The sequence below is a fragment of the Acipenser ruthenus genome, unplaced genomic scaffold (assembly GCF_902713425.1).
Source record: "Acipenser ruthenus unplaced genomic scaffold, fAciRut3.2 maternal haplotype, whole genome shotgun sequence".
Lineage (NCBI taxonomy): Eukaryota > Metazoa > Chordata > Actinopteri > Acipenseriformes > Acipenseridae > Acipenser > Acipenser ruthenus.
This window is the reverse complement of record NW_026708728.1, coordinates 341910-365776: the sequence shown is the minus strand read 5'-3', so window position 1 is coordinate 365776 and position 23867 is coordinate 341910. Positions and strand designations below refer to the sequence as shown.

Sequence of the window (23867 nt, the reverse complement as noted above, 5' to 3'; positions counted from 1 at the left end):
CACTTGACAGATTACAATAATCTAAAGTACCGGATTAAATGCAGTAAAATAGGGGGCAGATAAGAGCAAGTAAAGCGCATTTAAGGAAGAGTGATAAAGTGTCCAGAGGGAAAGAAAGTTCTACAGGTGCTGTCTGAAGGAGTCTTGAGGAGGCGCCGGAAGGTGGTCAGGGACTGGGCAGTCCTGACATCTGTAGACAGACAGGGATTGCAGTAACCACACACCAGCCATGACTTTTGCAGACATCAAAGGTTTGTTGAGATAAGGAGGTTTGACAGTAGAGTTTTCAGACAAAATACGGGAGAAAATCTGTCCCGTTAGAAGGGTCCGAAATACGGGAGACACCCGGTGAATAGGAGAGAGTTGACAGGTCTCTCTTATTGATTCCGTTGTTTGATCTCGGTGTGCTGCTGATGAAGTTTGAACCGCACATGTTTTTATTGTGTTGTTTGTACATTATGATTGTCTTTTATTATTGTTTTCCAGGACCCCCTTGTAAAGGAGACCTCTCTTAATAGGTACATCTCAAATAAAATACAATTTGTGAGTTAAATTGGTGTGCATTGCTGCAGTGCCAAAAATGAAACTGCTCAGCTCAGAGCAGCATTCAAATCTTCTCTTATTTTTACACACAGGAAGCTCTCTGGTTAGACTTCATGTCCCTGCCTTTGAGTGTTCTGTGAAACTTTCAATTTGAAACCACACTACATTGTGTCTCTAATGGCCGTGCGTTTACATAGTACTCACTTAGTGAATACGGGTGTGCTTACATGTCGTTACAATGTTATTATGCAGAGTTACATAATTAATTATTCACTTGACCCCCAGCACGTGAACTAATTTGTGCATTCCCTGTGCTCACATATTAATACACATTTTATCTGCGCGTGAAGTGATTGTGCAATCCCAGTGCCTAAACGCAACTATATATTTTAACAGCACTCGTGCCACAGGAGGCTGTGTGGTCCAGTGGTTAAAGAAAAAGGCTTGTAACCAGGAGGTCCCCGGTTCAAATCCCACCTCAGCCACTGACTCATTGTGTGACCCTGAGCAAGTCACTTCACCTCCTTGTGCTCCGTCTTTCGGGTGAGACGTAATTGTAAGTGACTCTGCAGCTGATGCATAGTTCACACACCCTAGTCTCTGTAAGTCGCCTTGGATAAAGGCGTCTGCTAAATAAACACATAATAATAATGATACATATCACACATTATATCCCTGCACCAATATATATATATATACACCAACATTATCATCACATCACAACCTATGAACAGTATAACATGTGACAGTATATTGCATTTCACAGTTTAAACTTGCTACCAAAAAAACGTGCAAATGTTTCATTTTCCATCGTTTTAATAGCAGACACCCCCCAGCATACAATAAATACACATACACAGTATTTATAAGTTATAATGATATTTACAAATGCATTGAAAATAACATCACGATACAAGATGAAATACGACATAAATGAAATATTTATATTGCACTATATGCGAGAATTCGGAACTAACATTTACCGGTATTTTTTAACTGCTTAAAAAATTACAGTATTGCTTAAAGGGTTTTTCACAGAGAGGGAACTACGTATTGGGCAACGGGTACATGTCATGGAAATCAGGAAATCTATGATAACGGTGAAAAAAAATCCAGCCTTATATATCATTGCTGTAGCTTTTCCATTTCGTGATGTGGGAGTCAAAAGGTCATTATTTTAACAAACAAAATGAATAAAATAAATACAGTGAAGTGTCTCTTAATTACTGTGTTTTTTGGAAGTGTAGGAAACGCTGATTCGTTTTCAGAGAGCTTCAGGATGATCCTCAGTTCAGTTACGGACCTACGGTTATACGAAACAAGCAAAGAACTCAATACGATTAAAAAAAGAGGGATCAGTCCAGTCATTCTACCATTTGCATGAAATACAGGAACTGTGTGGACTGCGATCCTTTCCCCGAAGACAACTAGAGGAACTTAGCAAACACACATGTGCTTACACATCATTATTATTTATTTCTTAGTAGACGCCCTTATCCAGGGTGACTTACAATTATTTCAAGATATCACGTTATTTTTACAAACAATTCCCCATTTATACAGCTGGGTTTTTACTGGAGCAATCTAGGTAAAGTACCTTGCTCAAGGGTACAGCAGCAGTGTCCCCCACCTGGGATTGAACCCACGACCCTCCGGTCAAGAGTCCAGAGCCCTAACCACTACTCCACACTGCTGCCCGTTACAACGTTACAATGCAGAGTTACTAAAACAAAGACACCCAACTTTTTTTTTTTTTACATTCTGCCATTTCTCATCGCGAAACAGAGTCTAGAGGAAGACATTGTAAAGGACTTCCAGTCGAAACGCACGCCATTGGATTAGCTTCTTGGGGTAGGTTTAGATCGTGTTTTTAAGTTAGGCAGTGATAGCTCGGTCTGTCAGTTGTTGCGTCTTTGATTCTATGAAGAAGGTGGTATTACTTACCGGTGCAGCACATACAGAAAAGTAGACGACGCAGAGAATTTCTATCACTAGCGCTGGGACAATCACACAGTGTCTTGTAATCACAGCTGCATCGCTGAAGGTATCTGTTGAAAGATATTGGGATATTTGGACAGTTAGGCTCCCACAGAATTATGCCATACCTACAGCAGTGTGCAAGTGTATCAGAACACCTCCAGATTTGTCATTTGAGATCCTTTATCTGCCCACCTGCATGAAAACACCTCCGGGTGTGAGAATTTCAATCTCCGCTCAGTAATCGGTGATATAGAAACAACAGTGTGAAAATGTCAGACCGCTTTGTGCTTTTAATTAGACTTCTAAAAAGTTTAATGTATTTTAGCATTTGTGACTGTTCGTTCCTTTTCTCTTACTAACTGAAATTAATTGCATGTGTGGCCTTATTAAAGTCATCCACTGGATCAGACAATAGCTAATTGTCCAATTCAGGATTTTAAGTTCCAGCGGTTTGATTACATAGGGGCAGCAGTGTGGAGTAGTGGTCAGGGCTCTGGAGTCTTGACCGGAGGGTCGTGGGTTCAATCCCAGGTGGGGGGGACACTGCTGCTGTACCCTTGAGCAAGGTACTTTACCTAGATTGCTCCAGTAAAAACCCAACTGTATAAATGGGGAATTATATGTAAAAAATAATGTGATATCTTGTAACAATTGTAAGTTGCCCTGGATAAGGACGTCTGCTAAGAAATAAATAATAACACGCACGACAAATCAAAACTACAGAAGCAATGGGGTGGCGTTCTGCAGGAAGACCTTTGTGAGCACTCGGGAGGGGAACCTCGTACCTTCCTGCCTAATGCTTTTCCTCAGCGGCTGTGTCAGAGAGGAGTGGCTCAGCACACAGGCGATCTCCTCACCAGTGATCCACAGCGCCTCAGTAACCAGCAGGGTGGAACTGGTGCTGTAGCTGCCATCCTGGTGTAGTGTGGGGGGTCCCTGCGGCGTGGGGGACAGGACCCCCATAGAGGAGCCATCCCAGGACAGGCTCACGTCTGGAGGGTAGAAGCCCACAGCCCTGCAGGACAGGATCCGAGAGCCCGAAGTGTTGGAAGGATGAGATGTGAGGGATAATTGTGGGCGGGCTTGTAGTGAGAGAGGAGAGGGGGAAGAAAGAATGAAATGAACTGGCTAATGTGTAGATTAAAAACTTTTCATGTTACTAAGTCAATTTATTATATTTCTGTAGCTCCTTTCATACCACAGTATCTCAAAGCACTTTACAGGTCAGAAAGAAGTATGCATTATCATGAAGCAATAGAAATTACAAATAATGATATTATTTATTTCTTAGCAGACGCCCTTATCCAGGGCGACTTACAATTGTTACAAGATATCACATTATTTTTCCATACAATTCCCCATTTATACAGTTTTTACTGGAGCAATCTAGGTAAAGTACCTTGCTCAAGGGTACAGCAGCAGTGTCCCCCACCTGGGATCGAACCCACGACCCTCCGGTCAAGAGTCCAGAGCCCTAACCACTACTCCACACTGCTGCTGCTAATGCTAATAATAATAATAATAATAATAATAATAATAATAATAATAATAATAATAATAATAATAATAATAATAATAATAATAATAATAATAATAATACAGGAAATTAATAAGAATTATACATAAAAACAAGATTACAAAAATAAGCAAAGTAAAAAAAAAAGATGTTTGTAAGTCATGTTAAAAAAATTCAAAGTCAGTCTTTACACTTGACTTGTAATACTTACTACTAGTCACCAGAAGCACCCCAGAAAGGAAACGACAACGTACCTTTCACGTCCAGTTGAATGTAGGTACTGTTAAGCAGCACGTGTGTCGTGTCTCCCAGGAGATGCACGGCACAGAAATACCTGCCGTGGTCATACGGAGTGACGTCACTGATCAGCAGAGTGCTGACAGCAGTCGGAGGGCTGTCCTCCTCTGTGCTAATTGAGAAGCGCCCCTCCTCCTCGATGAAGTCAGGTGTTTCGTTTTCTCTTGCAGTCGGGTGCTGCTTCACTGCCTTCCAGTAAAAGTAGGACTTGAAGCCGCTGTTTTGACTCAGACGGCAGCTGAGTGTAGCGTTCTCTCCGGCCAGCAGGGAGAGATGCGAGGGGCTGGGGAGGAGTTGGATTGGGTTACCCACAGTGGTACCTGGACAATAGATCGAGAATTGGATCATCAGTTCAATAAATAGAAAATTGTCATTTTTGTTTGAGGCATTTGTCACTGATTATAATACTTCGAAAAATATATTGACCAAACTATTTTACTGTACAAAGGTTAACATTATTATTGGACAATAAGTTTGGCTTTTATCATGAGAAGAATTAAAAAAAAAAAAGAGATTCAAATGTGTGTTTGGTAACAGTTTACATTGAGTCTCTTATTACTGTGTGTTTGCATCGTAGTTACTTAGTAATTACAAGTGTGCTTACACATCATTACAATGTTATTATGCAGAGTTACATTCTGCTTGCAAGATATATTATTTATTATTATTTATTTCTTAGCAGACGCCCTTATCCAGGGCGACTTACAATTGTTACAAGATATCACATTATACAGATTCACATTATTTTACATGCATTATACAGATATCACATTATTTTACATACAATTACCCATTTATACAGCTGGGTTTTTACTGGAGCAATCTAGGTAAAGTACCTTGCTCAAGGGTACAACAGCAGTGTCCCCCACTGGGGATTGAACCCACATCCCTCCGGTCAGGAGTCCAGAGCCCTAACCACTACTCCACACTGCTGCCTATCCCTAACTGTCACCCTATCTCTAACCCCCTTCCTGATACAAGTGAGTACTTACATATATCATGCAAGAAGATGTATAAGGTTCATATGAAACTACGGCTGTGGTTATTTTCTATTCATTTTATATAAGCTATTTTTTTTATGGTGGCCCTATACTGTATGTAATTTTGAACTGACTTACCTGTGAAGCAAAACGCCCACAGACAGTATGTTCCCCAGTGAAGATCCATGGCAAAAACGTACAGCAAATATACCAAGCTGGGTCTTCTTCAGTGGACAGAAGTAAAGGTGAGATTTTCCTTTGTGGTTTTTAGACACTAACTTCCTGATCCCGCCCGCCAGCGATCTCATTGGCCCACACTGATGCATTCTAACCGCCTTGCCCCTCCCCTAAAAAATGACCAAGTAAACTTTTTTATATGTTTCCACCTCAGTGGCGTGGGTACCATTGTTATGGTTGTTTAGGTGGCCTGTCGTAGCGTGTTTATTGGGGTCCATTAAAAGGATGTTGACCTACAGCTACGGCCAAAATGTAAGGATTGAGACATCATTTAAAAAAAAACCTGATATGAACATAATTTAGATCTTTTATTTAACATCGTGTAATCAAAAGAAACTATGAAATCATATCGCATTAAAGTCTACACCGGAAGCCATAATAGTAGTACAGTAGTATTTCATGTTAGATTTCAAAATGTCACATTTTTCAATTGTTTTTGTTTTTTTGTGAAGTATATAGGAAAACTCCAAAGCGCTGGTGTGCAATTCAATATGTTAACGTGACATCATTCAGCAGGTTTCATTCGACTTTATGATGCAAAATGAGCTCATTCTATATAGAGGGTGATGTTGCAAAACTTTTGGCTTTAGCTGTAGTTAACCCAAACCAATAATTTAAGCGCAGAACAGAAACCAGGACAAGAGGACACACAGTGTTGGAGTTGGAGACAGACCTAGGAGACAGAGGGCAGGAGACACTTCTTCTTCACACAGAGGGTGGTGAGGGGATGGAAGGGGCTGCCCAGGGTCACCCAGTCATGCTGTCGAGGCAGAATCACTGGGATCCTTGAAGACCCGACTTGACAAACTGCAATGAAACACCTATAACGATTGTTACAAATGGCAGCGAGTTGTTTCTCCTAAACAGCACAGTGTGCTTAACGTGGATTTAGGTCATTCGAAGCTAAAGTGTTGACTACGGTGTGTAAATTTCCACTGTGTGTGTGTGTGTGTGTCTGTATGTGTGTGTGTGTGTGTGGGGGTGTGTGTGTGTGTGGGGGTGTGTGTGTGTGTGTCTGTATGTGTGTGTGTGTGTGTGTGTGTGTGTGTGGGGGTGTGTGTGTGTGTGGGGGTGTGTGTGTGTGGTACCCATCGAAGGTGTGTGTGTGTGTGTGTGTGTGTGTGTGTGTGTGCGTGTGTGTGTGTGTGTGTGTGTGTGTCTGTATGTGTGTGTGTGTGTGTGTGTGTGTGGGGGGGTGTGTGTGGGGGTGTGTGTGTGTGTGGGGGTGTGTGTGTGTGGTACCCATCGAAGGTGTGTGTGTGTGTGTGTGTGTGTGTGTGTGTGTGCGTGTGTGTGTGTGTGTGTGTGTGTGTGTGTGTGTGTGTGTGTGTGTGTGTGTGTGCGTGTGTGTGTGTGTGGGGGTGTGTGTGTGTGGTACCCATCGAAGGTGTGTGTGTGTGTGTGTGTGTGTGTGTGTGTGTGTGGTACCCATCGAAGCTCTGTGTGTGTGTGTGTGGGGGTGTGTGTGTGTGGTACCCATTGAAGCTGTGTGTGTTTGTGTGTGTGTGTGTGTGTGTGCGTGCGTGTGTGTGTGTGTGGGGGTGTGTGTGTGTGGTACCCATCGAAGGTGTGTGTGTGTGTGTGTGTGTGTGTGTGTGTGTGGTACCCATCGAAGCTCTGTGTGTGTGTGTGTGTGTGTTTCTGGTCTATATTTGTTTTGGGTACAGGAAACAAGCTTGAACTAATACCTGCTAGCAGCTGTTTTCCACTTACCGTATGCATGTCACATGTTTTATTTTGACATCCTGTAAATATGAATGCTTGGCTGCGGTTCCACGATTCTCAGAGGCAACACCTGCCTTCAATCGAACTGCACCCCCTCGACTCTGCCCCCTATCTGCACAATTAAACCGTGTAGTGAGAACTAACCCACACTTATCTCCGTTTGATCCTCGGTTCAAAATCTCACTTAACGCAGATTCATTCGAGACAAGATCCAATTTATATATAAAAATATGAGAAAATATTTTTTATTAACAATGCATTACAATAATATTAATAATACTTTAAGATAATGGTTGCAGGTTAAAAACACAAATTTATCAATGAAAAAAGGTTTAAAAAAATATTATTTTTATTTATTTCTTAGCAGACGCCCTTATCCAGGGCGACTTACAATTGTTACAAGATATCACATTATACATTATTTCACATTATACAGATATCACATTATTTTTACATACAATTACCCATTTATACAGGTGGGTTTTTACTGGAGCAATCTAGGTAAAGTACCTTGCTCAAGGGTACAGCAGCAGTGTCCCCCACTGGGGATTGAACCCACAACCCTCCGGTCAAGAGTCCAGAGCCCTAACCACTACTCCACACTGCTCTGCATAATAACATTGTAATAATGTGTAAATACTAAGTAACTATGTGTGACAATGGAAACTCCTCGCATCTTGCAGTCCCATCATCGTGGTTGTAGTTTAGAATATCTGTTGCTGCAAGGGCTGGTTTATCTCTGCACAGCAAGGAAGTCCTCTGATTATTTGGCAGGTTAAACGAACCTAAACAAAGTGAAAGTTAAATAAAATAAGTTCTGCATGATGTTACTTTTCATAGATCATACTGGTTGTTCACTATCTCATCTGTTGATGGTGCTGAACCATCTTGGATAGAGCTGTGGCCAAAAGTTTTGCATCAACCGATAGAATGAACTCATTTTGCTTCATAGAATCGAATGAAAGCTGCTGAATAATGTTACCTTGTTTACCTTGTTAACATACTGAATTGCGTACCGCTTTGTAGTTTTTCCATATCTCTTCCATATTTTGAAATCTAACATGAAATACTGCTGTATTACTATTATGACTCCAGTAGACTTTATTTTTGCAGTATCGTTTTGTAGTTTCTTTGATTACATGATGTTAAATAAAAAGATCTAAATTATGTTGATTATTCGGTTATTGGATTATCGGGACGGATGTCTCTGCAGAAATCAGGGGCTGAAAATCAGACGAGGGTCGCTGGTGTCGATCGGGCTGGGATTGGGTTTGTGTGGATCGCTGTTCTGTCCAGAGAGTCTGAAGAAAAGCAGCGATCGACCAATCAACCCCAAGCAGCTGTTTCACTCTGAACGGTAAATCAGTCCGATTAACAGCAATGACCCTCAACATATAACAAGTCTACATGATGTCATTTCAAGTACTCTAATGTTGTCGAGTAAAAATCCCATTCAAATCTCTTCTAATTATAAACAAAACACATTTTTTTGGGGTTCATATTATTATTATTATTATTATTATTATTATTATTATTATTATTATTAATAATGTATTTATTTGTCAGACGTCTTTAGGCAAGGCGACTTACACAGGTGTTACAGGGCAGTTACAATGCAAGATTCATATTTAAACACAGTGCGGTTTACAGTGCAGATAATAATAACACTGCTAGAATACAATATGAACCAGGAGGCAACAAGTTAGGATCACAATCGAGTTAGATTTACAGTGACAGATTAGCAGTGCAATAGTGCAAGGATAGCTCATCAGCTGAGGATCCAGTGACGAGATGCTGAGGTCAGGAGAGTCCGGTGCAGAGCAGGAGGGGAGGATCAGGAGATCTACAAGCACGGTCTGAACAGGGGGCAGGGAGTAAGATCCTCCACAGTGGTTAAGCTTTCAGCTAAACACACCTGACTGTTTATCGCTGCGTCCGACATCAATACTCAGTACTTTATTGCATGAGCAACATACCTCTTCTGTGCTTTTGAAAAGTCATTTTAACCACAGCGATGGCCAGGAGTACTGAAGCAAGGATCAGCACAATGATTATTACCAAGTTTGTATTCTCTAAAAGGAAAGAAATAAACAGGCATCAGAAATTCGTTTTAAAAGTGTAGTTGGGCAACTTTGTGTCATAGCTTCATGTTCTGAACCAAGCAAGTGGTTAGGGTTTAGGATTTAGGGTTAGGGTTTAGGGTTAGGTTTGTATAGAGATCAAAAACATTAATGACAATTAGTTACAATAGTTTAAGATAAAGGAACTGGTGAAAGGATGGGAATGAGACTCCTATTGTACAGCAGTGTCACCCAGTCCAGGTTTTACTACCAGCTTGATCAGCCCCAGTGTGTCCAGCTAACAAGCTCAGGTGTGTCTTATTATTAAACTCCTAGTGAAACCAGGACTGGATCACACTGCTGTGCAGCGGGAGTCTGATTCCCATCCCTGATATCACCCACCACGTTACGAATCACTTTGTATATGAAACACAAAAACAGACGAGCTCCTATTGGAAGTGACTCTGCAGCAGCCACTGACTCCCTGTGTGTGTATGACCCTGAGCAAGTCACTGAACCTCCTTGTGCTCCGTCCTTCAGGATAGGACGTCAAACAAACAAGCTCCTATTGGAAGTGACTCTGCAGCAGCCACTGACTCCCTGTGTGTGTGTGACCCTGAGCAAGTCACTGAACCTCCTTGTGCTTCGTCCTTCAGGATGAGACTTCAAACAAACGAGGTCCTATTGGAAGTGACTCTGCAGCAGCCACTGACTCCCTGTGTGTGTGTGTGACCCTGAGCAAGTCACTGAACCTCCTTGTGCTCCGTCAATCGGATGAGACGTCAAACAAACGAGGTCCTATTGGAAGTGACTCTGCAGCAGCAGCAGCAGCAGCAGTTGTTGATGATGCAGAGTTCACCCCCTTAGTCTCTGTAAGTTGCTTCGGATAAAAGCGTCTGCTGAATAACTAAATGCTAATAAAGTACCTACCCGAACTGTTGAAGCATTTAATTTTCTCCACTGGTACATTTTCTGACGAGTTGCTGACCTGGTTGTGTGCTTTACAAGTGAAGGACCCTTCTGCATTGGGATCCAGGGAAAAATACAACACACTCCCATTGTGACCATTGATAGCTGTGTGATGAATTCCAGTCCAATCCCACTGAAGTGAGACGCTGGTCCCCCTCTTTGCAGTACAGTTCAGAGTGACATTGCATGTTCCATTGGAGCTGGAGACTGCAGAGGTGTGGATCACAGGCTTAGAGACTGGAGCTGCTCAAAAAACAAAGACAAAATATTTGTGTTACTATTCAATGTAATTCCAGTACAGTTTAACTGCATTTCCTATGTAATTCCAGTCCAGTCTAGTCTAGTGATATTAAACTGCAGTTACAATGTAATTCCAGTGTAGTCTAGTCTAGTGATATTAAACTGCAGTTACAATGTAATTCCAGTCCAGTCCAGTCTAGTGATATTAAACTGCAGTTACAATGTAATTCCAGTCTAGTTATATTAAACTGCAGTTACAATGTAATTCCAGTCCAGTCTAGTCTAGTGATATTAAACTGCAGTTACAATGTAATTCCAGTCCAGTCTAGTGATATTAAACTGCAGTTACAATGTAATTCCAGTCCAGTCTAGTGATATTAAACTGCAGTTACAATGTAATTCCAGTCCAGTCTAGTGATATTAAACTGCAGTTACAATGTAATTCCAGTCCAGTCTAGTCTAGTGATATTAAACTGCAGTTACAATGTAATTCCAGTCCAGTCTAGTGATATTAAACTGCAGTTACAATGTAATTCCAGTCCAGTCCAGTCTAGTGATATTAAACTGCAGTTACAATGTAATTCCAGTCCAGTCCAGTCTAGTGATATTAGACTGCAGTTACAATGCAGGGATGGGAATAAGACACAGCAGTTTGATCTGTTCCTGGTTTCACCATGAGTTTAATAATAAGACACACCTGAGCTTGTTACCTAGACACATTGTTTAATGCCATGGCGACCTATTTCACCAACTAATGCAGACTATAAGATATTTATGAACATACTAGCTACACCAGAGGGATCTTGAAAAGCCAATTATACACGAAAATCAAAGTGGATTTGGCAGATAAAAATACTTCATTAATAATCCAGAGAACTCTTAACAGTGGAGACTCTTGGGTACAAAGACAAACATCTCAACATTCAACTAAACCGCAAGCTCTCTGGTGGAGAGGTAAGGTCTTATGCTGAGAAGGTCTTATGCTGCTGTTGGTGTTATTAACTCATCAGCTGCTAGCAGGGAGATCCATTGCTAAAATGTGTTGCCTGATATTTATCATAGGGCAGCAGTGTGGAGTAGTGGTTAGGGCTCTGGACTCTTAACCAGAGGGTCGTGGGTTCAATCCCAGGTGGGGGACACTGCTGCTGTACCCTTGAGCAAGATACTTTACCTAGATTGCTCCAGTAAAAACCCAACTGTATAAATGGGGAATTGTATGTAAAAATAATAACGTGATATCTTGTAACAATTGTAAGCCGCCCTGGATAAAGGCGTCTGCTAAGAAATAAATAATAATAATAATAATAATAATAATAATATCAGTGTGGGTCAACCTGCTCAGCCTTTATGTTGCTACCAATCCAACACCTCCCCTTAACAAACGATACAGATCAATCAACTTGCCTTGAACTATTAGCCGATGAGTTGAAATGTTTTTCACTTTTCTATCATTCTCAATGATGACAGCGTTATATTCTCCATCATCAGTCTGGGCAATGTTCTTCAGCTCTAGTGAAAACGTGGTATTGCAGACACTTGCATTCTCTCTGTAATTGGTGCACTTGTCCAGCTCACAAGCCGCCAAACGATTACTGGAAAAAGTCCAGTACAAATCTTGGAAGGTCGGGTCTGGACGTTCCTCCAGATGGAATGTAACTGATCCTCCTTGTGTTCCATACACTAGCTTTGACTCTCTCAGAGCTGAAATAAAAAGAAAACGTTTGTAAAGAATTACTGCGTATTCGCATTGCATTTACTGAGTAAATACATGTGTGCTCACACTTCGTTACAATGTTATTATGCAGAGTTATGATGGACTGAATGTGGACATCTTTCTGAAAGATATGTGTAACAAGTTAAGAGTAAGTTGTGTTTTGTTTAAGAAAAGGAATCTGGTTACATAAATAAAGTAGCCCTTTTCTCATGTCAAAAACACTAGAGGGTTAATCAATCAATCAATCAATCAATCAATCAATCAATCAATCAATCATCCATCCATCCATCCATCCATTATCATTGACCGCTTACTCCTTTACAGGGTCGCGGTGAGCCGGAGCCTAACCCGGCATACACAGGGCACAAGGCGAGACTCCACCCTGGACGGGACGCCAGTCCATCTCAGATCAATCAATCAATCTTTATTTTATCTAGTGCCTTTCATAGTGGATCACCATCACAAAGAGCTTTACAAGAGAGTGAGGAACAATGCCTAATACATTAAATACAGTGAAATACCGGGCATAGTACATTACAAACAGTGAAAAAAAAAACTATGCAAATACTTTAGATACAGTCTAGGATGTAAATTCTAGACATTGTGGATGCGTGTGTTAGTGGTAGGTTTGGAAACCCCCTCCATGTCTTACTGCTGTAAGGAGCAGTAGTGTTTAAACAGTAAACGATCACAGTGTGAATGTTTCTGAACCCAGATTTAATGTATGATGATGTTTTTTTTTTAATGATGTGAAATTACTGCTGTCTGTCTCTCTGGACATCAATGGGTTTATTCCTGGTTAAAGAATAATTAAATACACGAGTCCATTCAGATCACTATGACGTCAGCTACAAATATAAAAGAAATCTACTTACCTGATATCAAGTGAATATACAGTACCAGAAGAAAAAGACGTTGAATATCTGTGACAGTGCTCCTTATTCTCACTACCATGTTCAAACTCAACACACACACACGAGCTCGAGAGAGAGAGCATGAGAGAGAGAGCGTGGGAGAGAGAGTGAGAGAGATAACCAGAGAGAGAGAGAGAGAGGGGGGGGAGAGAGAGAGAGCGAGAGAGAGAGAGGGAGGGGGAGAGAGAGAGAGAGAGGGAGGGGGAGAGAGAGAGAGGGAGGGGAGAGAGAGAGAGAGAGAGGGGGAGAGAGAGGGGGAGGGGGAGAGAGAGAGAGCGAGATAGAGAGAGGGAGGGGGAGAGAGAGAGCGAGAAGTGAAGGAAATGAAGCAAGGGTGTTTTTTCCTGTACTCTATGGAACTGTTTTGAAACCCTGCAGTTTCCCCGGTAGATTACAGAAACATTGTCCATGATGCGCCTCTAATTACTGTGTATTGACATAGCAGATACTTAATATTAATGAGTCATTTAGCAGATGCTTTTATCCAAAGCGACTTACAGAGACTAGGGGGGTGAACTCTGCATCATCAACAACTGCTGCTGCTGCAGAGTCACTTCCAATAGGAGCTCGTTTGTTTGACGTCTCATCCTGAAGGACGGAGCACAAGGAGGTTCAGTGACTTGCTCAGGGTCACACACACACAGGGAGTCAGTGGCTGCTGCAGAGTCACTTCCAATAGGAGCTCGTTTGTTTGACGTCTCATCCGAAGGACGGAGCACAAGGAGGTTCAGTGACTTGCTCAGGGTCACACACACACAGGGAGTCAGTGGCTGCTGCAGAGTCACTTCCAATAGGAGCTTGTTTGTTTGACGTCTCATCCTGAAGGACGGAGCACAAGGAGGTTCAGTGACTTGCTCAGGGTCACACACACACAGTGAGTCAGTGGCTGAGCCAGGATTTCTTTAACCACTGGACCAGCAAGCCTCCTATGTGTGCTTACACATCATTACAATGTTATTTTGCAGAGTTGCAATGTACATTATGTGTCATTTGTTTGCATGATATAACCCTAACCCTAACCTTAACCTTAACCCTAACCCTAACCCTAACCCTAACCCTTACCCTAACCCTAACCTTTTATGATACTATTGTGTCCTTACACTGTCTTGCAGAAAGATTTTCACATTAAGTGCATTGTAACTCTGCATAATAACATTGTAATGAAGTGTGAGCACACATGGATTTACTCAGTAACTGCTATGCTGACACATAGCAATTACTGATGACCCAGACTCACAGCTTCTCACCTGATGCTTCACTCTGCAGACCTGTGAATAAAAACAGGATGTGGGACATAGCTTCTGCAGCATTGCTTTCATATCTGCAGATTCACAGTCTGCCGAGCAAAAGCTGAGCTTCGGTGATCAGGACTTCAGGCATGAAGGCGCTCCATAGATGGACTCTACTTTTGAGTATTCTGATGAATCCAGGTAATTATCTTTCACATCTCCTTCATGTCATGTTTATGCTGCTTGTCTGTTTAATCAGTAAGCTGTATTTTTTAGTTAAAGTACAGCTCTGCCTCAATGTTTTGCATCACCCTCTAGAATGAACTCATTCTGCTTTATAAAGTGGAATGAAACCTGCTGAATAATGTTACCTTAACATATCGAATTACACACCAGGGCTTTGGAGGTTTTTTTTACCATGTACTTAATGGAAAACTGACATTAAAAAATGTGACATTTCGAAATCTAACATGAACTATTGTGGATTCCGGTAGACTTTCATGAGATATCCATTTGTAGTTTCTTTGACTACATGATGTTAAATAAAAGATCTAACTTATGTTCATATTGAGTTTTTTCTTGTTTAATTATGTCAATTCTAAAAAATGTTAGGGGATGCAACACATTTGTCCATAGCTGTAAACTGTCATATACAGTTGGGGAAGCAGTGTGGAGTAGTGATCAGGGCTCTGGACTCTGGACCGGAAGGTCGTGGGTTCAATCCCTGGTGGGGGGACACTGCTGCTGTACCCTTGAGCAAGGAACTTTACCTAGATTGCTCCAGTAAAAACCCAACTGTATAAATGGGGAATTGTATGTAAAAAATAATGTGATATCTTGTAACAATTGTAAGTCGCCCTGGATAAGGGCGTCAGCTAAGAAATAAATAATAATATACAGCCAGTTTCAGTTCCTAATACAGTAGTTCAATATTTATTGTTTCGATGCAAGTTCCCAGTTTAATTGAAAGCACCGTGGGGTGTGAGAATTTCAATTTTCGCTCAGTATTCATACAAAAACTATAGGCACTCGTGTGTGAAAATGTCAGACCGCTTTGTGCTTTAATCAGGATTCTTAAACAGCTTCTAAAAAGTCTCCTGCGTTTGACCGTGTGTGGCTCCGTGTTCCTTTCCTCTGACTGTTTGAAATGAACTGTGTGGTCTATTAAAGTCATCTATTAAATCACACAATCATAAATAAGCCTGTTTTGATTTTCAGTTCCAGTGGTTATGATTTCATCCGCACACAACAAATCAAAACTACAGAAGCAATGGGGTGTTCTGATACAAGTGCTGACCGCTGAATAGGGGACATGACAACGGAAGCAAATGAAATCTTACCACAGCAAGAATTCACACTGCAAGAAGTGAAGTAACGTTCCTTCAATGCAGATTGAGAGGTGGTAGCTTGTCACACAATCTCGCTACAATAACACACGGGGATAAAACAGATCATTTAAATGTCACTTTCTGAAGGCGTGTTTTTCGTTCGGTTTCCACTGGATTCAACGAGTCGCTTGTTTTGATAGAAACTGACTTTCTTAACGTCATCTGCAGTATCATTTCCCCGTAACACTTTCCATGAAGCGTCTTTACAGAGTTCTTATGCATCATTAGAGTGTAGCTACTGTGTCCATTTTTTGGCATTATATAACCCTAACCCTAACCCGATCCCTATCCCTAACCCAGTGATGGAAATAAGACTCCTGTTGCACAGCAGTTTCACCCAGTCCAGGTTTTACTACCAGCTTGATCAGCCCCCAGTGTGTCTAGGTAACAAGCCCAGGTGTGTCTGATTAGACTCCTAGTAAAACCAGGAATGGGAGTCTTATTTCCATCCCAGCCTACCCCTAAATCTAACTCTAAACCTAACCCTAGCCCTTTTCTGATACAATTGAGAGAGAGAGAGAGAGAGAGAGAGAGAGAGAGAGAGAGAGAGAGAGAGAGAGAGAGAGAGAGAGAGAGAGAGAGAAAGGGGAGAGGGGAACTCTGCATAATAACATTGTAATGACTCAGTAACTGCTATGTAAATACACAGTAATAAGGCACTTAATAGAGAGTGCTACTGATATCTCATCCACGTTTTTAGTTGCAGCCAACAACGGAGAAACTGTCCGATATGGAGCCGAGGGGAAATCAATCCGTCTTGCTCTGAATGGGTCCAAGGTTTTCAGTTCTGAAGAACTGAGCTGGTATTTTAAAAACGGTACCGAGTTCCGCTTGGTGAAATACAAGACTGGATCAAAACTGGCCACGCCGTTGAGGGTGACTTTCAATGAGTCAGATCTGTCGTTGACGGTCAACCACTTAACGCTGCAAGATATCGGACTGTATATCGCTGTGCAAATGAACAGCAAGGGCCAGCAGACCGTGTTAATGCTCTACCGGCTTTATGTGCAAGGTACGTTCCTTCATTTCGATTTTCTGCTCTTGTGATACAGCAGGGGAACCCTGCGCATGTGTAGCAATACAAATTGCAATATGATTGGAGAGATGAAGAATGGGCAGAAATGCATAGGATAAAATATGGTAAACGACTAAGCATGGTAACCTTGTAAAAGAGAGTAGTTAGCGGTTGGTTGCACTTGAATGGTGTACCTGCCAAATGGGCTCAATTCTACAGATAATTAGTAAGATAACAGAAACAGACTGTTAGTCACGTATGTCCTGAGCCTGTATGGTATAAATACCAGGCATGGAGGAAAAGACGGAGGCTGTGTGGTCCAGTAGTTAAAGAAAAGGGCTTGTAACCAGGAGGTCCCCGGTTCAAATCCCACCTCAGCCACTGACTCATTGTGTGACCCTGAGCAAATCACTTCACCTCCTTGTGCTCCGTCTATCAGGTGAGACGTAATTGTAAGTGACTCTGCAGCTGATGCATAGTTCACACACCCTAGCCTCTGTAAGTCGCCTTGGATAAAGGTGTCTGCTAAATAAACAAATAATAAGCAAATAATGGAGGCAACACAGACAGAGAAGCCTCTAATACCTCCAGGATCATCGGTGAATCAGTCTGAGAGCTCTCTCAACAGGGATTCAGGCAATCTGATCAGTTGCCTATCTCTTTAATACTAGTGCCACGCATTGTATCTAAATGATAACATTCAGTATAGAATGTGATGGGGGCATGTGAACTCTGCATCATCAACAACTGCTGCTGCTGCTGCAGAGTCGCTTCCAGTAGGAGCTCGTTTGTTTGACGTCTCGTCCGAAGGACGGAGCACAAGGAGGTTCAGTGACTTGCTCAGGGTCACACACACACAGTGAGTCAGTGGCTGCTGCAGAGTCACTTCCAATAGGAGCTCGTTTGTTTGACGTCTCGTTCGAAGGACGGAGCACAAGGAGGTTCAGTGACTTGCTCAGGGTCACACACACACACAGTGAGTCAGTGGCGAGTATTTGAATGTTATTGGTTGTGTGTCTGTCTTTAACTAGCTCCGGTGTCTAAACCTGTCATCCAACCCTCATCAGTCACCAATGCAAGCGGTCTTTGCAACTATACTCTGGTCTGCACTGTGGAGGAAGGTACGAAGGTCTCTATAGAATGGGCGTGGCCTGGAGTTAATTCTACCCAGCCTGTTCTTTCCAATGAGGGACGGACGCTGGAGTTCACTCAAGGCTCGGGTCGCGATGATCAAATAGATTTCTTCACCTGCTCTGCGTGGAATGACGTGAGCAACGAATCAACGACCATCACGAAGGAGGAGTTAAGATGCGACTGGGGAGAGCCTGGTAAAGAAACAATCACCAATCTTATTTTGCTCTGAATTGTGACCTGTTTGTTACCCAAGGGTTTGAAAAAGGGTGCTACCAGACCCCCCCCCCCCCCCCCCCAAAATTAACCCTCTAGATCAGGGGTCTCCAATCCTGGTCCTGGGGGGCCGGTGTCCCTCCTGGTTTTTGTTCCAACGGTACCCTAAATTAAGTAATTGGACCCATTAAACTTCAAATAAGCACTAATCGGTCTGATGAATTTAGGGGGTTGTGTGGTCCAGTGGTTAAAGAAAAGGGCTTGTAACCAGGAGGTCCCTGGTTCAAATCCCACCTCAGCCACTGACTCATTGTGTGACCCTGAGCAAGTCACTTCACCTCCTTGTGCTCCGACTTTCGGGTGAGACGTAGTTGTAAGTGACTCTGCAGCTCATGCATAGTTCACACACCCGAGTCTGTGTAAGTCGCCTTGGATAAAGGCGTCAGCTAAATAAACTAATAACAGTACAGTTGGGACAAAAACCAGGAGGGACAGTGGGCCCCCCAGGACAGGATTGGAGACCCCTGATCTAGAAGAATGGAAGAAAACCTTTAGAATTACCGCTAGGAGCTTTATTTTATTTTAGTAGGAGGGCTCAAAGTCCTGTTTTTCGAAGGGTAAACTCACACAATTAGACTGGAGACATGTTCAGCAGCTACTGAATTTATTAAGAGAGAATTCACAAGCAGCACAGAAATACAACTTTAAATCAGACATACAAAGCACACCCTGTCAACTCATATTACAGTAGATTCTTGTTAATTGCATAGTGTGCCTAAGTGTTGCGTGCAATTGACCCCAGTACAGGAATGTGATTATCAGTAACATATACGGCAATATTTTATATGGAATACCTGATAATTGCATACAACTGTGAAGCACATCTCTTTTGAAAATATCTGCTCCTTATTCTGGGCAAGTACATAAAACTGCGAGGCGCACGGGATCTGCAATTCAGTCTTTTCAGAAGAATCAAGCTTCATTTTGTTTTTATTAAGTTAAGCAATGTGGGGGTGGGGGGCGAGGTGTTCTCATAACTCTGCACGCTGTAAGAACATAAGAACATAAGAAAGTTTACAAACGAGAGGAGGCCATTCAGCCCATCTTGCTCGTTTGGTTGTTAGCAGCCCATTGATCCCAGAAAGCCTCTTGAAGGATCCCAGGGTGTCAGCTTCAACAACATTACTGGGGAGTTGGTTCCAGACCCTCACAATTCTCTGTGTAAAAAAGTGCCTCCTGTTTTCTGTTCTGAATGCCCCTTTATCTAATCTCCATTTGTGACCCCTGGTCCTTGTTTGCTTTTTCAGGTCAAAAAAGTCCCCTGGGTCGACATTGTCTATACCTTTTAGGATTTTGAATGCTTGAATCAGATCGCCGCGTAGTCTTATTTGTTCAAGACTGAATACATTCAATTATTTTAGCCTGTCTGCATACGACATGCCTTTTAAACCTGGGATAATTCTGGTTGCTCTTCTTTGCACTCTTTCTAGAGCAGCAATATCCTATTTGTAACGAGGTGACCAGAACTGAACACAATATTCTAGGTGAGGTCTTTCTAATGCAAGTTGTACAAAGAGAACGGACATGCAGCAAAACTGATGATAATCATTATTATGACGTGACTGTTGAATTAGTCTGAGCGACCAGCAAGCTAGCACTGTTTCCTCGTGTGTATTTATTATTTTTATTTTGTCTTGCAGATTCAGCCTCTCTTCTTACCCTAACCACTCTACTGTGCCTGCCGTTACTGCTGGTGATCACCCTGGTTCTCTATATGTGTGTCATTCACAAGACGAAACCGATAAGTAAGCCTTTTTTTGTGATACAATAGTGAGCTATGCGAAGATAATGTCTGAGTGCAGGTAACGGCAAACCCTGATCCTGGAGAGCCGCAGTCAGGGGAGCGCAGGGGTCCCCGAGGGTCTCCTCTGGTAAAGGCACGGCCGCGTGGTGTGCAGGGGGGAGTCACACAGTCAGGGGAGCGCAGGGGTCCCCGAGGGTCTCCCCTGGTAAAGGCACTGCCGCGTGGTGTGCAGGGGGGGGGTCACACAGTCAGGGGAGCGCAGGGGTCCCCGAGGGTCTCCCCTGGTAAAGGCACGGCCGCGTGGTGTGCAGGGGGGGAGTCACACAATCAGGGGAGCGCAGGGGGTCCCCGAGGGTCTGGTGTATATTCACTTGATTTATATTGAAGCTGTTTTCTCTTCTTTCTTGCTCCAGGCACAGCTGACAGGTCGGTTTCCCCACCTGCACGAGCAGTAACCCCGGATATAACAACAGTGTACGCAGTTGCCGGCCACAAGCATTCTTCCCCCGTGTATGACGATGTCGGGAGGTCCTGTTATTCCGTTGTGAACCATAACGCGTCTTTCATCAACGCCAGAAACATAGAAACTATATATGATAATGTCAATAACTTTGAATCGACGTCATTTAAAAACTGTTTGTAATCTTAGCTTTTTTAAAAAAAATAAATTACTTGTGTCTTTTTTTTCAGTTCATTTTTATATATATTGTGGTGATTTCTTGACGCTTTCTCTGGACAGCTCGCCCCCTCTCCTCTCCTCTCCTCTCCTCTCCTCTCCCTGAAAACGACGTGACGTAGTGTTCTATCATGTTTGAATAAATGACATTATAAATAGTAAGTGTGTTAACATATATACCGCCTCCCCTGTCAACGGCGCATGCGCTTGTTCTTTCTGTTTGTATGAACTGCGCATGCGTTTAATAAATACACACTTGGAAACACTGATAGCTCGGCTGGAGTTTCCGAGTAATTCAGCAAGCACGCCGTCACACAATTTAGATATTTCATTAATCATCATGTAATCAAAGAAACTACAAAACGATATCGCAAAAAAAAAAAAAGTCTAAACCGGAAGCCATGTTAGTAGCACAGTAATATTCCATGTTAATTTTGAAATGTCACATTTTTCAATTGTTGTCGGTTTTTCTGTTAAATATATGCTGGAAAACTACAAAGCGGCGGTGTGTAATGGGATATTTTAACGTGGCATTATTCGGCAGGTTTCATTCGACTTTATGAAGCATAACATAGTAAATTCTACATAGATAGAGCGTAAGATGCGAAACTTTTGACCATAGCTGTAATGTAATGTGCATTCTCAATCTGCACCGCTAGAGGGCAGCCTACTACCGTTTATCTGCAAGCAATGTGAAAATACATTTTAAAATCACTATTCTCTCTCTACTACATTATTAAATTACGATTGTTTCTCTATAGCAATTCTTTATAATTTTATCCCACACCCTTTTCTTCCCCTTCTCTCTCACTCTCTCTCTTACCAAAGCTCTTACAAAATAAATACTAATATACAACATTAAAATAAAAACAGCATACCAAACGATTACAGAAATCTCAACCTTCAGTGTCCCAGAGATCTGTGTAAAGAACTGCTCTCTTGTCTCGGTAGATTTTGAGCAGTAGAGAAGGGCGTGTTTCTCGTCTTCGAGTCGATTCGTGTCACACACTCTCACACACATGCGCTTCTTCAAACCTGCAATACCAGTCATTGCCTGAACAAGACTAGGGGTCGCCCTATTCCCTTTTTTTTATTCGTAAAAACATGCAATACCAGCTATCGCCTGAACTAAACTAGGGGGTCGCTGTTTTCCTTTTTTTTTTTAAAGAGAGAGAGAGAGCGAGTGTGAGAGCGTCTCACAATTCCTCTCGCATAGCATCATAAGCACAGTTTTTGGGGGAAGAGAAAAATCAAGTTTAGAAAGAAGCGAGCTCCGAGATTCAAAGAAAGCAAACAACGAGGAAAAGATCGGAATAAATAACGGATGTAAAAATCTCGCAAGGAGGCTTGAAGAAAGAGAAATACAAGAGAAAACGACTGTTTTTTTTAAAATTTAAATGTCTGTTTAATTTTTTTTTATACAAAGCTAACGGGAAAGAAAGGATTGTGTTGGAGAAAACTTGTTACGACACACGCAGGCAGAGAGACGAGAAGAACATGCTTTTGTTAATATGGATTATAACTCTGACGTGGAATCTGCAGAAAGGTAAACGTGTTAATAGTAACGATTGCCATTATTGTTGTTTTTTTTCTGTTTAAACGCATATCTGCGGGCTGTACTGTATATATTATATTAGTTCATGCATAGGTATACATTTCTCAAACAATGTCGTCATCTCTTTTTTTCATACGAAGTATGCTCCGGCTTTTTTTTTTTTTTTTTTTTAAATCATTTTCAGAACTAATAATAATATAGACCTGTAATGATTTTTAAAAAGTTAATATATTAAAACGTATTATTTTAACGTCTGTAAATCAAACGCGAATTATTTTGATTTTTTTATAAACTTCGAGGTTTAAACCGATTTGTGTTAAACGGAAAATGCGTTCGTAGTCTAAACATTCAGACTTGTATTATTATTATTATTATTATTATTATTATTATTATTATTATTATTATTATTATTATTATTACGGTTGCCAATAATGGTATAAAATATTTATCGTAATGCGTTGACTGAGGCTGTGGGCAATTATTAACGGTATTTAATTTAGCATGAATGTTTATGTAGCTGCAGAACTTCGTTTTTTCTCTTCTCTTCTCTTTTTTTTAAAAAAAGCAATATGATAACACTTAAAAATGCACCCATATATGCAGCACAGTGTGTGTGTCTGTGTGTGTATATATATATATATATATATATATATATATATATATATATATATATATATATATATATATCGTCGTTTCTGTAGCAACGTTGTAATTATGTAAGCGAGTCACTGCACAGAAATGGCGAGCTTGCAGAGTCATGTAGTTTGTTTGGTAACACGATGTTAAATAAAAGATCTACAAGATGTTCATATGGTTTATTTTTGATGTCACGGTCCTACAGTCCCTTAGGAAGTGCAAAACCTTTTATCCACAGCTGTGTGTAAGCAGATCACCCCTCTGTACACACACCGAGCAGTCTGACCGTTCACCGGCCAGCCTTTAACAATTCAAGACCCCTCAATTAAGACCGGCACTTTATATATTAAACTCAGTCCTGGGGTCTCCCTGTGTCTGCTGGTTTTCATTCGAGCTCTCAATGACTTAACTAGACCCTTAATTGAACTGATAATTTGCTTGATTAGACCTTTTTTTAAAAAAACTTTTTGCAGATTTGAAAGTTAGCGATAACATTTTATAAGTTACCTGAACTCTGCAATTGTTTAAAAGCTGAAAAACAAATAGAATAAGGTGTGTTTTAAACAAATGATCAGTTCGATTTAAGGGCTTATAGTTAAGTGACTGAGTGCCCGGTTGGAATGCGAGTCAGTAGACACAGCGGTTGCGCAGGACCCGGTTTGAAAAGCCCTCTGTTAGACTATGAGTGTAAACAGCGAGTCCTTTGCGGTCGGAATAAAGGAATTCCGGGCTGAGTACGCGCATTATTTAGCGACACCCGTCCCCATGCACGTCATTACACGAGGCTAGCTGCTAATTAGCGAATCAGTCGGTAATTGTTTGTTTAATGAGCGTCTATCATACCAGCCTCTGCATGGTTTCATTGGCTGGAGGGAGCCCCCTTTCTGTTAGGGGGGGTGAGGGAGGGAGGGAGCAGTTCAGTCTCCATGCCTTAAGCCTGCCCTGGAATGGAGGGAGCATCCTTTCTCTTAGGGGAGGGAGGGAGGGAGCAGTTCAGTCTCCATGCCTCAAGCCTGCCCTGGAATGGGAGCCCCCTTTCTCT

At 41.8% G+C, this 23867-nt stretch overlaps 4 protein-coding genes across 4 annotated transcripts in view; 2 read left to right on the top strand and 2 right to left on the bottom strand.

Moving 5' to 3' along the window:
* Positions 1–1362: 1362 nt before the first annotated feature.
* LOC131735560 (tapasin-like) lies at positions 1363–5523 on the bottom strand. Its single transcript, XM_059021667.1, has 5 exons — positions 5455–5523; positions 4294–4656; positions 3309–3605; positions 2488–2591; positions 1363–1846 (listed from the first exon to the last, which is right to left on the bottom strand). The coding sequence occupies exons 1-5, from the start codon at positions 5501–5503 to the stop codon at positions 1835–1837; spliced, it is 825 nt and encodes a 274-aa protein (XP_058877650.1). The 5' UTR covers positions 5504–5523; the 3' UTR covers positions 1363–1834.
* Positions 5524–7770: 2247 nt separating this feature from the next.
* LOC131735553 (SLAM family member 5-like) lies at positions 7771–14471 on the bottom strand. The gene is made up of 5 exons (XM_059021608.1): positions 14423–14471; positions 11952–12248; positions 10269–10550; positions 9255–9350; positions 7771–8063 (listed from the first exon to the last, which is right to left on the bottom strand). Exons 1-5 carry the CDS (start codon positions 14469–14471, stop codon positions 7918–7920), a joined length of 870 nt encoding a protein of 289 aa, XP_058877591.1. The 3' UTR covers positions 7771–7917.
* LOC117966740 (SLAM family member 9-like) lies at positions 13595–20652 on the top strand. The gene is made up of 5 exons (XM_059021661.1): positions 13595–14605; positions 16493–16804; positions 17839–18135; positions 19855–19959; positions 20372–20652. Exons 1-5 carry the CDS (start codon positions 14554–14556, stop codon positions 20599–20601), a joined length of 996 nt encoding a protein of 331 aa, XP_058877644.1. The 5' UTR covers positions 13595–14553; the 3' UTR covers positions 20602–20652.
* Positions 20653–21697: 1045 nt separating this feature from the next.
* LOC117410072 (kin of IRRE-like protein 1) overlaps positions 21698–23867 on the top strand; it is a 38698-nt gene continuing 36528 nt past the window's right edge. The window contains exon 1 of the mRNA XM_059021637.1: positions 21698–22180. Within this exon, the coding sequence (XP_058877620.1) occupies positions 22132–22180 (49 nt within the window). The 5' untranslated portion in view covers positions 21698–22131. The remainder of the gene's footprint in view (positions 22181–23867) is intronic.